A 13,522-nucleotide genomic window follows, 5' to 3' on the forward strand; every position below is an offset into this window, starting at 1 on the left:
TCTGTGACGGTCCCTTAAATATAGAGAGGGGGGGCGGGGACGGAGAGAGGGAGGGGGCAGAGAGAATTAGCATATCAATGAGTGTACGGCAACGTACTGCTGTTGCAAGTAAGATGACAATGTGGAACGGGCACGCAAAATTGAAAACGGGCACGCAAAATTGAAAATTAGGAGACAGGCACACGAAAATTAAATAACCTAGCAAAATATCGAAATGTGATGTAATACAACACAGAGAGTCGGTTAACACACAATTAACGCATAGCCTGGTTGATTACGTGTTTCAAAATTTGCTAAGTTAGAATTTTAAGTGTGAAAATTCCAAAGAGAGGACACAGGCAGAGAGAACAAATTGCCAGAAAGAAAAAGGATAAGCTTAAAACTTCCTGCAGTCACGAAAGCTCCTAAATTAAGATTGAACCACTTCTACGGGGAAGTTTTAAGCTTATCCTTTTTCTTTCTGGCAATTTGTTCTCTCTGCCTGTGTCCTCTCTTTGGAATTTTCACACTTAAAATTCTAACTTAGCAAATTTTGAAACACGTAATCAACCAGGCTATGCGTTAATTGTGTGTTAACCGACTCTCTGTGTTGTATTACATCACATTTCGATATTTTGCTAGGTTATTTAATTTTCGTGTGCCTGTCTCCTAATTTTCAATTTTGCGTGCCCGTTTTCAATTTTGCGTGCCCGTTCCACATTGTCATCTTACTTGCAACAGCAGTACGTTGCCGTACACTCATTGATATGCTAATTCTCTCTGCCCCCTCCCTCTCTCCGTCCCCGCCCCCCCTCTCTATATTTAAGGGACCGTCACAGAAACGACCCCTCTCTTTGTGCCGATTTGTGTCCTCTCTCTGTGTGCCGTTGTGATGTCTGTCTGCTTGTATGTCTGTCTATAGTTTTCTAGTTAGATTTTTGTTGCTATTTCTTTTATACCTGATGACGATTGCTTGTGTTGCAATCGAAACGTCGTAATATGTTATTTTAATTTATTATTTTATTTTTAGACGTGACTTAACCGAAAAGAACCAAAGAATAATTCCTGCAGTCACGAAAGCTCCTAAATTAAGATTGAACCACTTCTACGGGGAAGTTTTAAGCTTATCCTTTTTCTTTCTGGCAATTTGTTCTCTCTGCCTGTGTCCTCTCTTTGGAATTTTCACACTTAAAATTCTAACTTAGCAAATTTTGAAACACGTAATCAACCAGGCTATGCGTTAATTGTGTGTTAACCGACTCTCTGTGTTGTATTACATCACATTTCGATATTTTGCTAGGTTATTTAATTTTCGTGTGCCTGTCTCCTAATTTTCAATTTTGCGTGCCCGTTTTCAATTTTGCGTGCCCGTTCCACATTGTCATCTTACTTGCAACAGCAGTACGTTGCCGTACACTCATTGATATGCTAATTCTCTCTGCCCCCTCCCTCTCTCCGTCCCCGCCCCCCCTCTCTATATTTAAGGGACCGTCACAGAAACGACCCCTCTCTTTGTGCCGATTTGTGTCCTCTCTCTGTGTGCCGTTGTGATGTCTGTCTGCTTGTATGTCTGTCTATAGTTTTCTAGTTAGATTTTTGTTGCTATTTCTTTTATACCTGATGACGATTGCTTGTGTTGCAATCGAAACGTCGTAATATGTTATTTTAATTTATTATTTTATTTTTAGACGTGACTTAACCGAAAAGAACTAAATAATAATAATAAACACAACGCCTAATCAAGCAGCTACGTGTGAAGATAATTGCAAGGAATATAAAGTAGTCACGGAATACTATCCTGATTTTTATATGATGAGAGCCTGCCCTGGACCTCATTCAGGACATAAGTGTGAAACCTAGCTTCACGTTATGTTTCGAAGCAAAGCACATTCCGGTTCCTCAACCCTGCTGTGGAAGCTTGGTTTTATAATCACCCATGCGTCGATGTGCATATACCTGTGCATGTATAAAAAGGGTAACCTGGTTTCAAGTCCCAGTCATGGATAACAGAAGTGTAATGATTCATCGCCTTCCATGCAGTGATGAGGATAGTCACAATTTAAATCAACCTTGTGATTAATATAGTGACCAATCTAGTGACCCCCTAGAGAGGTTGAGCGTCTCCTAATATAAGTGAATATATGTACATAAACAACCTCACATAGTGTGTAGGCACAGCGTGCAAAATAGCACACTGCATAAGAGCAGCCAAACATTGGAAGAAAAAAAACACTGCTGTAAACCCAGCAGGGGTTTGAGAGAACTGATGCTACTGTCAAGTTAAGCTCATTACTCATTACTCTCGCTAAACTGTCCTGCTGCTATGCACAGGACAGTAAAATGAACTTGTGCCTCGGTTACGAATGGCTGGGTGGTGGGGGAGCATGTCCTGATTTTGTCTCTGAAATTTACAAAATCCCACCTACTGTGCCTGTGCACAAAAAACTCAACTCGCACAACTGGTTTTTCTAAATTATTTTGAAAGACGGTCCCTTGTTAGCAAGCAAGTATCCGCAGTGGCACAGCATGAATTTAAACACAGGTTTTCATTGTTTCATAGTACAAAAAAAATGAGAACTGAACTGACAATAACCTGACGGATTTAGAGCTTCCCCAGATGCTGTGTCAGTTTGGTTATATTTGGACCAGGGCTTGCATGTGCCAAGCCAACTTCCCTCCTCACCCTGCGAAGCAAGGACAGGTTTAATTGCCCCGGGGTAGGGCTGCTCGGAATGCTACATTTAACTCTGGGATTGTTAAATATGTTATAAATATATAAACTAAAGTAACTCTTAAAAAATCCACGTACCTTGGAAACTTCCGAAAACAACCGTGGTAAAAAATACGTCCAAAAATGTACGCAACGAGTACCCCGCCTGTTACATTTCCATGCTCTGTACTGAAGGGTGCCAGCTCAAACAAGACGACGCGTCTCTTAATGCGGACACGAAATACAATTCCACAAATGTTAGGAGGAATATTTGCCTCTGAATAATAAATCTGAACATGCATATATACACATATATACATGTGTGTGAATGCAGGAGTCATGGTTTCTATGTGTCCTTATGCAATCTCCTCCATCCAAAACCATTGACCCCTCCCTGCATGGTTCACATGAACAACATTCAGATTAAACTAAAGCGGCAGGTGAAGCATCAGGTGAGTCTGCAGAGGAGGGCACTTTCTGCTCTTTGTTCCCTTGATCAACACGCAGCTTGTCTTCTAAGGTGCCTGAGAAGTGAGCGATGTCTATTTATTCTCCAACCACTCCATTCAAATGCTGCACACACATTGACCTCTCCATTCACTGCGATCAGATATTTCCGACTGGACATCTGTGAAAAGTAGATTCACAGCTCATCGGATTTCTCCAGGATAAATACAGATTTAGATTCTCTCCTGTGGGAGTCTGCACCATGGAGACCACAGATATATCCCTCAGAGAAGAACACAAACAATAAATGGGTTCGCGAAGTAGCGCAAGACTCACAGTTGCTGATGACGCCTCCGAGAGGGTCTCCTTTGAAGTCAAACTCGATGTCCATGTACTTTCCCTGCGAGAGCAGCAAACGCCGTTACGACGTGAATTGAACCAATTCGTCAAGAGCAGCACAATAACTCACCATCACCCATCAAGCACAAAGTCCAATCAATCAACATGGCTTCACTTAAACAGAAGGATACGAGCCGGTGAAATGGTTCCTAAATATGCATTGGCTTTACAATTACGTATTTCTGTTTGAGACAAAGTTAGATATACTTTTGGGTCGTTTTCAGTTGATACTCTTAGTTAACTCTCAATGCACCATGTTATCTGCTCTTCCACATTTTCAAACTGCTGATCAGCGATTTAATGTAAGTAATGTACAGTATGACCGTTAGGATACACATAGTAAAATATTGGCACCACCAGGTGCTCTGTGTGTGGCAGCAGCAAGGGCTCTGTGTCAGCATCCACAACACTGCCTGTGGGGGCTTCCAAGCAGCATGGACACCATCATTACAACATGTATATGTTTGTCGAATTACCAGACTTCACATAAATAAACCAGTGTAGACTGAACTGCCTCCACTAGAAAACTGAAGCTACTGGTGCCACGGCTCCTGGCAGTCCGACAGATGGAAAAAAAACTGTATACGCATTTTTTTACAATCCCTCCCTACGGGCAGAAATAGCCCAACGTGTGTGGCCCTCGTGTGAACAATCAAATCAATAAATTGGCTCAAGAAATCAAGTGTAGAGGAGAAAAACACTCACGAAACGTGACGAATTGTCATTTCTGATGGTCTTGGCATTCCCGAAAGCTGCGAATGTGCACACACGCACGTACATGCACCCAGCTTTAAAATGCAAACCACATGCACGAATGTGGGAACTCAGAAAAACAACATTTTTAGATATTGTGCAAAACAAAATGAAAATGATCAAAACGACGCATTTAACCAAACGGAGAAGTTTATAAACTGGGTTCCCTCTCCTCTCGAGTTTTGGATGCGATTCAGGCCTAGCTGGTGAGGAACTGCGGGTGAAAATAGAGCAGTGGGGAAGCATCAGACGAGGTGGGAGAAAGGGCACTTTCTGCTCTATTTTCTACGACCTACATGAAGCGTGTCTCGTAAGAGAATGGTGTCCATTTCATCTCCAGCCATGTAATTTTTTAAATGAGATCCCATCTCTCGCGTGGAGGCATATTCACTGCTTATTGTCACTGCTGGCAGCTCAAAATGTCTTTACGAGGTTCCCCGGCACTCCACACATATCCATGCATCACCTTCCAGAACTGGGTTTGACTGGAGGAGCTGCTCCTTCACCTTCGTCACCTCGGAGCCCTTCCCGCACACGGCAGCCACGTATGACATCACCAGCTTGCTGGCCTCTGTAGCGCCATGTAGAAAACGAAAGGCAAAGACACACAGAGACAGAGGCGCGTGCAGTCAGGTTCACTCACAACAACCATGACCCGCAGCCCAATTACTCAATGTCAATCACATCTGAGAATATTTGTTTGCTGTCTGGTTCATTAGATTCAAGGAGCTCAGTCATTTTAATTCGGTTATTATTAATGTAATCATTTTATTTATTTGGAAAATGTTAAATGTGTTAATGTGACATCCTGCACGCAGATCAAACATAGGACTTATTGTTTTATTTTTACCACACACGAGGTATATTTAACAACAAAGATGTGCAATGCATAAATATTGACTTAAAGCTTTCGTGACTGCAGGAATTCATATTCTTTGGGTCTTTTGGTAAAGTCACGTAGATAGGTTCAAAGAAAATAACAAAAAACTTCGGCGTTTCGATTGCAACACAACTGCTTGTGTTGCGATTGAAACGTCGTAGTTTTTTGTTATTTTCTTTGAACCTATCTACGTGACTTTACCGAAAGACCCAAAAAATATGTGAAATGCATGTACAAAAGCTCTCAGCCTTACGCAGACCACTAGTTCATAAGAACTGCATTGTGACCATTTTTTATCAGAGATCACCAACTCAATAAATTGGGAAAAACATGTGGACAGACAGACAGCAGCAAAACGAAGACTCAACTTTCAGACAAGACACAAAAACGTGTAAAAAGCCCACAGCTATTGTGAAGAAGGGCATTGTTCAGGAAGTGCCGTTGGATTTTTGCATATGCACAAATGGCGGTGTGCTTTAGTACATATTTGAGCCTTTTTGAAACTCATGGTGTTCCAACCTGCATGGTTACTCTGTTACGATGGGGTTTTCTCTCCCCATTTACATATTTAAAGAACCACATATAGATTGGTTTGGTCCTTAGTAGGACTCACCAGTACAGAACAGTCATCAATTTTCACTGCTGCCACCTGCCTCTGGGAGCTTCACGTAAGAGGTGAACACAAGAGGAAGACGCTTGTTTGCTTCTTTAATTCATCATTCTGATCCTGGTTCGCCTACAACAGGATGTCTTCATCCAGTAGTGGTTAGAAAATGCCTGGCGATGACGACGATGAAGTAAACGATAACAAAATAACTAAATATTGTTGCGCACAGTTGCACTTTATTTTCCACGCGGTTGCAATTTACTTTGCTCAGTCGGTGTTGGCCACCGAGGGCATGCTGCTCCATGCCCCGTGGACCATTCCCATTCCGTTGTGATGTGCACTGATGCCTACTTTAGTGAGGGAAATATTGGCACGCAAAATAAAGATTGATTGATTGATTGATAAATCCCAATCGATCGACATAAATGAAAATGGGGTTTGGAAACTGGTTTCAATTGACGTGGGACTGGAGTAAAGTCCAGGGAATGACGATGCAGTATTTTGGAGGCAGAACTAACTGACTGTGAGCCTCTTCCCAAGAATGGGAAAGGAGCGTATGTGGATCTACGAGAGAATCAACGACAGTGTTGGTGCTCAACACAAGCTACACTTAGGGTGTTTTTCAGAACCTCAAATATGAGCTCCCTTTCTCTGTGAGTTTATTGGTGTGAGAAAAACCGGTGCACGCTTGGCCGCATAACTTGGCTAAATCATGAGCGGCGGAATAAATAGGAGCACTTACTGAAGGAAACACATGGAAGGCATTAGCCACAACATCACTCTGAAGATAACGTGAGATTCCACGGCTTCATGAAACATAACCGAGCCTGAGTTGTGACGGCACAAGGCTTCGTGTTTAATATTTCTGATAAACCCAGCAGGGCGAAGCGTTCCTAAATTTACGAGATGTCAATCGTATAAGGCAGCCTGCATTGGGTTTGCCTTACACTGGCAAGTGTTAGTCCACTGTGTCACAATTCAGACATTTCTCCACAACACGACAACTTGTTAAATGGAAGCGCAGCATACCGCTCGTCTTCCGCGAGTTCTGCAAACGAGCTACTGCGTTGGAGTCAGAATAATGAATTAGCCTTGCAGAGTCCTGGCCACATGCTTGCAGTTTTTGACAGACGAGTATTTTTGTTGGGCCCAGAAGTTCAACTGCTGGCGGCAGCAGCAGCCCAGACAGCGAGCAAGGCGTGCTTGCGCGCTCCGCTCATCTACGGAACCCAGGAAATCGCAGGGGTGAACCTGAGTGCCACCCCACCCGGAGGATCGGGCGCAGTGGCTCGATGCCTCACTCCGCTACCACAACAATGGAACAATTCACAGGTGAGGCCCAGCACCACCTACGACCTTTAACAAAAAAAAAACTCCCACAAAAAATTGCTCGGCATTCCATTCATCACCAGGAAGTGCCCCTCCCTTGTTTTAGAGTTTCCACATGGGTGACGGGCAGCGTTCGAGGTGAAAATGGAGACTGGGAGTGCAATGCGTTTTCTTGCCAGAGTGGCACGTGAAATGCTTCGCGTCTTCCTTAGTGCCCGCACTATTAGACTCTGGAACTCATCACCTCCTTGATTAACCTAGTGACTCAATAATTAAAAAAATAATTTAATTATTTATAATTTATTTTATTGGTTTTATAATCACTTATTGATTGAATAGATAATTTAATGTTTGGTTTATTAAATGAGTGATCAGCTGATTGGTTGGTTAGTTGACTGATTTATTGGCTGGCTGGTTGGTTTATTTTCTTGGTTTATAGATTACTTGATAATAATAAAAAATGTATCGATTGCCTCTGTGCACCCCCCCCCCAACTCCCGCCACCATGTCACTCACCAGTTTTGCCGGCTCCGCTTTCTCCTGTGATGAGGATGCACTGATCGCGGTCGTGGTCCCGCAGGGAGCGGTACGCCTCGTCTGCGATGGCGTATCTGCAGGCACAGCACAGGGTAGGTGCGCATTTACATACACTGCACGTGGGCTCCAAGTTTACAAACAGATGGCTCCTCAACCACAACATCATATTCATCATGCCTACTACCAAATCACCCAGCATGTTCCTAATCTCATCAGATCTCTGAGGCTAAGCATGTTCAAGTCTACTTCGTAGATTTTGACAGCTGTGCTGTATAGCCCTCTCATGCGTTTTTTTTGGTATTGGATCACGTGTTGTTCTGCACGATGACCGACGTTTTTCTCCATGTGCTGGAAACTCCTAGCACCCGGGGAGCGAAACAGCCATGAAACACATCATAGAATGTTGAAACTGGATAGTAGTTTGGTGGGAGACAATCTCTGATTTCGTGTTGCACACTTGGGTGGTGAGGTGGTTGTGGAGATGGCAGGACAGCAATTCGTACTTGAATGTACCTGCACAAAGCTTTGAGTGTTATCCTCATGTATGAGTGGGTTTTCTCTGGCTTCTATCCTTTCTTCCCACAAACCAAACACGCATTCATGGAATTGGCCAAACATCCCAACGCAGGACCCTCCTAAAAAATGTTTGAGACTCAGTGATGTGTAACTGGCTAAATAAAAGGTATTATTTTTAATAACAATAAAATGTGCCCATACACTAACTACAATACAACAAGAGGTACACATTTGTGGTGATGGTCCTGAGTCTGTGGTCAGAATTATATCTTCCTATGGCAGGGGTCATTTCGGGATAGGAACACACAACCTTATAATTGTGGGTCACATACTCATCAGCCATGATAAATCCACTGGTGAATGAAGGTCTCCCCATGCCATGATCATGAGTCATTGTTCGGCAAAATCGAACAATCCACCAGCACCTGCGCATGGGTGTGTTAAATTCCTTGGCTGCCACTCCCCTATTACTATTCTTTGTGTACTGTGCTACGTTTACTAAATAGAATACCAAGTCTATGATACAATCGTTCATAGCTACGACGTAAATAGTGAACTGAAACAAAGCCCCCCGCAAGGTGCGTGGTTATGCTGCACTGTAACTCAGCGTCCACACACGTGAACCAGCCGAGCCACAAGAGAGGCATGCGTTCAAATACTTCTGAAGCTGCTTAGCTTTAGGAGTGTTTTATAAATGCAAGAAGTCACGTGAAATATTTTGCCTCTGCCAAAAGGTCAGTCTGTTGATGTTCAGGCGGTCAATGGGCCCTGAGCAAACGGTGGAAACTCCACATTTTCATGGCATACTCAAAGATAAAGCTAGGTAACTGTTGACTTAACCAAAGTGGTTCTTATTTTATTGATCCCAGATGGAACGAATTAACCAGGATTTGAACTAACAACCTTCTGGTTGGGAGTCGTACGCTTTAACCACAGTGCCAGCTGGCCAGATATTGTATAGCACATAAGCACCGAATAGGATTGTATTCCTAAGAACTGAAGATTTACTGTACTGATGTCGCTATGTTCGTGGAAGAGATTTCCAGCTTTACAGGGATGATAAAATAAAATCTATCTTATTCACGATAAAAACTGAACCACTTAATCCATATCCACAGTGTTGCCAAACTCAAGCACTTGCCTTCAGTGATCCTCAAAACGGTCTCTTAATTTAACAACGTGAAACAATTATAGACAAACACTTCCCATTATGCAGGCGCTGTTTGTGAGCTGAGAACTTTACGTACCTGGTAAGACTCACCCTTTACCAGACACGAGTAATGTCGTCTGGCTCAGATTAAATCGAAATAAGTGGGGCTTAAATGGACCTCCTGTACCCAAATCAAATTGAGTTTGACGACACTGACACTCGTGGTGCCAGAATCACACTCACCACATTTCTGTTTTAGCACTCACAAGACTCAATACCGCATCATTTGCAATCATCATCAGCCATGATGAATCTGCTGCTAGACGAAAGACGTCACAATCTCTCTCAATCCTGCAATATATTGAACCACTGAGCACCCACACACGAGCAAATGTCATCTCTCCCATCTCCTTGATTGACGTCTGCTCAGGTACGCTGCATCCCTGAATAGCGACTCCATCGCTATTTTCGACCATCGGTCATCATCCCTTCTAGCGACGTGTCTTGCCCGAGCCCACTGACTTTTCACAACAATTAGAATCATGTATTTAGCCTCCGGATATTTTGAAATCCATGTGATCCCGTTTCTGTCTCTCAATGTAAATCTAAGCACGCTTGCCACATTAATTTTTTTTTTTTATCACTGACAAACAAGACCGATGAATCGATAATTTGCAATTATCCTCATGAAAAGATAAACACTCAAAATAAAGGAATACTGCCCACACCTTTTAAAAGAGCCCACTAGGAGAGACCCACAAAAGATTCAGATACAACCTGCCACTTATGTTATCCATGGTCAGTGTACTCTGAACCACGCCCACATGCATACAGACAGAAACACCCAAAGAGTGTATTTTAGCAGAGAACAGGGCCATGGTGCATACCCCAGAATCTGTGCACAGCACACCCTCATTTGATCTCCATCAAAAAACACCCCTGTTTTCGCTCAATAAAAAAATTGATTAAATAACATCCCATGTTTGTGACACCATCTCTGAAAAGTATTGCTATTTTTTTTACTGGAAATATATTGGGGAAAAAATGCCAAAAGACCATGCAAGCTGCCAACCAAGTTATTCCTGTGACATGATACACTCTCGTGTCCACACCTCCTCCAGCAGTCAAACCCCATTTCAAGAGCCTCGCTGCATCGCAGGCATCTCTTGCGACATGACAGCAAGCAGAGAGGTGACGCAGAATCTCAATCCGTATTCACTTTAGTGCAGGTGCAGCCAGGCAAGTGAGCAGCCTCAGCGTGTCTCTGGCCGTTAACCCTCTGCTCCTGCTGTTTCTGCTGCTGCAGCTGTTTCTACTGCTGCTTCTGTTTTTTCCTGCTGCTGCTGCTGCTTCTGTCGACAGCAAACAGCGTGTGCCACTGTCAAAGTAATAACTATAGTCGCTGCGGATGTGCCAATAACCGCAATCGCGATTGTGAAAACATTGTCTGGGTTGATAAATCCTCGTAGAATTATGAGATTAAAAATAGTGCACTCATGCGAACGAGGTGCTTCAGGCTCTTTGCCGGTGGCTAATGAATTTAGTTCCAGTTACCAAGTACACTACTGTACATACAAATGAAACAAAAACAATCCTTTAAAAGTTTAAGTCAATCACGCTCTTGTGATGAGCATATATTTAATTACAAGTAATGCATATCTCCCAGACACATTCAGCCAGACCAAGAGGCTGTGACCAAAATACAGAGCTGCCCATATTAAAATGTGGACTGCTTTTGCTTTTAGAGTAGAGCCCGCTAAAATTAGACATTCGCAGACAATGAAGCTAATGACAATCCTGCTGACTCACACGAACGGGGGTGCTCCGAGGGCAAAGCATGCGAAGCCAGGCACCCAACAGCAAAGCAACGGGCACTGACAATTCGCGCACACTCGGCAGGTTATCTGCATGGGCTGAGCAGTGGCCTCAAGGCACCCATTCGTTATGACGTGGGTTCTTCACTGGGAAAAAACATGCGTGGGAATGAGTGAGGCGGGGAGGGCCATGTGCTTTGGAAGCCATACCAGTGGGAGTCACAGCATCTAGATTCTCGGCATGCAATGTTTGTGCACCGCTCCGATTGTACCTTTGATACCATTCCTTGTGCAATATCTGTTTTAATAACACGGGACGGCTGCATAGGTGGTCGCAAACACAGCTTTCGAGCTTGCGGCATGAATGGAGCTGTGGTGTCACTCATTGATGGCCGTTCCACATTCCACATGGAATGTTTACAGTCGCTTCCCATGGACACCAAAATAAATTGTGTTTTTTTTCCATGTCAATACACTACGGTGAGCACAGTTCTCACAATGAGGTCATACTGCTCACGACGCTCATTTAGCTGAACAAATTCAGCTGACTGACAGCCGACGCCACGCACAAAAGTGCAAATGTCCCTCTGGTAAGGGGGCATGGCGACTCTTTTGAGATCGACGGCGCTTAAGACTGGCGGAGCGCGATAGGTCAGCCACTAGGCTTCACTTTGTCCAAGTTGCAAGCAGCCAGCCGGGCAGGCTAGATTTACAGTTCACAGGGGAGTTCTTAAAAAATAATTAAAATCGTTTAAGGCCTTTCTCACGAGAATTATAAAGCTGCTTTGAGAATGCTTACCATAAATCGGGACGACTTGGGAATGCATCTTTCATTAGCTGGTACCGTGCTAGCGATATGTGCACCCCTTAATGAGATATTATTTCCTCTGCACTGGTTCTGCTTTAAACTGTGTCTGAACAACATTCTGTTGGGTTTTATGCCTCTGTACTCAGCTGCATTGCCACACATGCTACTGCTTTGGAAAGTAAACACTACGTCTATATATATACACACAATATATGGTGTTAACATCTTTTTAATCACCAGTGACCATTACTTCACACTTGACATTTTCCCCAGATAGAACATGCCAGGGGTAGGGTGTGTGTTTTTTTTATATTATATTGCCAGAAAGGAATGAAGCATTTAAGTAATGTACCCCTAAAACACATTACCCGCCACTCCTACGCAACATGCGATCACTGAGCCACTTGGCACAGCACGCACGCTGCCCAGCAGGCACACGCGCTGCTACCAACTGTAGGGGTGTTAGAGAGAGGGCCGTTATGCATGGCAGCTTATGGGAAACAAACACAGTGGGCGGGGCTACGTGAGTGCACGGGGGGGGGTGCTCTCAACGACGTCCGCACCAGGCAGCCCGGGGCCCCACCCCTCAGCGGGGGTGGAGTATAAAGGGGGATGTGTCAGAGGGCTCGGGGCAGAATGTTAAAGCTAAACCAGTGAAGACTGAAGATCGTCTAGCTAGAGCCCTGGACTCCCCTGGGTCGCCGCCCTTGTCAGGGCCGCGCAGGACCGAGCCAGCGGCGTGGTCCCGAGAACCAGAGCTAGTGCTCTGGGACTCCGGGTACCGTAGCCCGACTTACCAGTGTCGGGCCAGACAGCCTCCCCTAGCCCGTTAGTGGAGGACTAGGAGGTAGGTCAGAGATAGCTAGCAGTGTATTCCCAGCTAGCCGGGTGAGGGGGCCGATACCCCCTCCAGTATTGTATGTCCGCGGTTGTGACAACTGTTGCGGAATAAATACGTGTGCCTCAACCCCGGCGTCCAAGAGTCTTCAACGATATTACATCTGGTGTCAGAAGTAAAAATCTATGAACATGGACAAGCGCCGGTCAGCTCGGGTCAGGATACCGGGGGCGGAGGACACCGCTGCAGTCGGAGAGCCCGGGACGGGTGAAGAGAGCACGGAGCAGTCGGGGCCAGATACGGCTACGCCGCAGCAACAGGAGGGTGGAGAGGTGTCGGCAGAGGGGCTGAGGCAGGCGCACGCCAAGCTGATGGAGCTGCTGCACGCCGCTGCCAGCATGCTGGACCACATCACTCAGCTGGGGGCTGCTGGACCGCCACGGGGCGACGAAAGCCGACGACCACAGCGCCTTCCCGCCATTTCGGCGGAACTCCAATTTGAAAATCCCGCCATCACCGCAGCTGCAGTTGAGGGCGTGGCCGGCCTGAGCATCGCGTCCAACGACAGGCATACAGTACCTGCCGCGTCATCGCCAACGGACGGGACGTCACCACGGGTGCGACCGGCGATGCCATCGGTCGTGCGCGCCGAAGCAGAGCCGGGTGAGGGGGACGAGGAAGGGCGACCTTCTGCAGCAGCCGCTGCGCTACATCAGCGACTGCCTCCACTCAAAGAATTTGTGGGCGAGGAAGGC

General features: G+C 45.1%; 1 protein-coding gene across 1 annotated transcript in view; it reads right to left on the bottom strand.

The window, feature by feature from the left end:
• Positions 1–13,522, bottom strand: part of LOC144728639 (unconventional myosin-Ib-like) — a 79,107-nt gene that overhangs the window by 38,712 nt on the left and 26,873 nt on the right. Inside the window, exons 4-7 of the mRNA XM_078608208.1 lie at positions 7,621–7,715; positions 4,755–4,859; positions 4,241–4,287; positions 3,473–3,536 (exon numbers count right to left, since the gene is read on the bottom strand). Coding sequence (XP_078464334.1) covers positions 3,473–3,536; positions 4,241–4,287; positions 4,755–4,859; positions 7,621–7,715 — 311 coding nt within the window. The remainder of the gene's footprint in view (positions 1–3,472; positions 3,537–4,240; positions 4,288–4,754; positions 4,860–7,620; positions 7,716–13,522) is intronic.

Source organism: Lampetra planeri, chromosome 2 (genome assembly GCF_965212315.1).
Source record: "Lampetra planeri chromosome 2, kcLamPlan1.2.h2, whole genome shotgun sequence".
Classification (NCBI taxonomy): domain Eukaryota; kingdom Metazoa; phylum Chordata; class Hyperoartia; order Petromyzontiformes; family Petromyzontidae; genus Lampetra; species Lampetra planeri.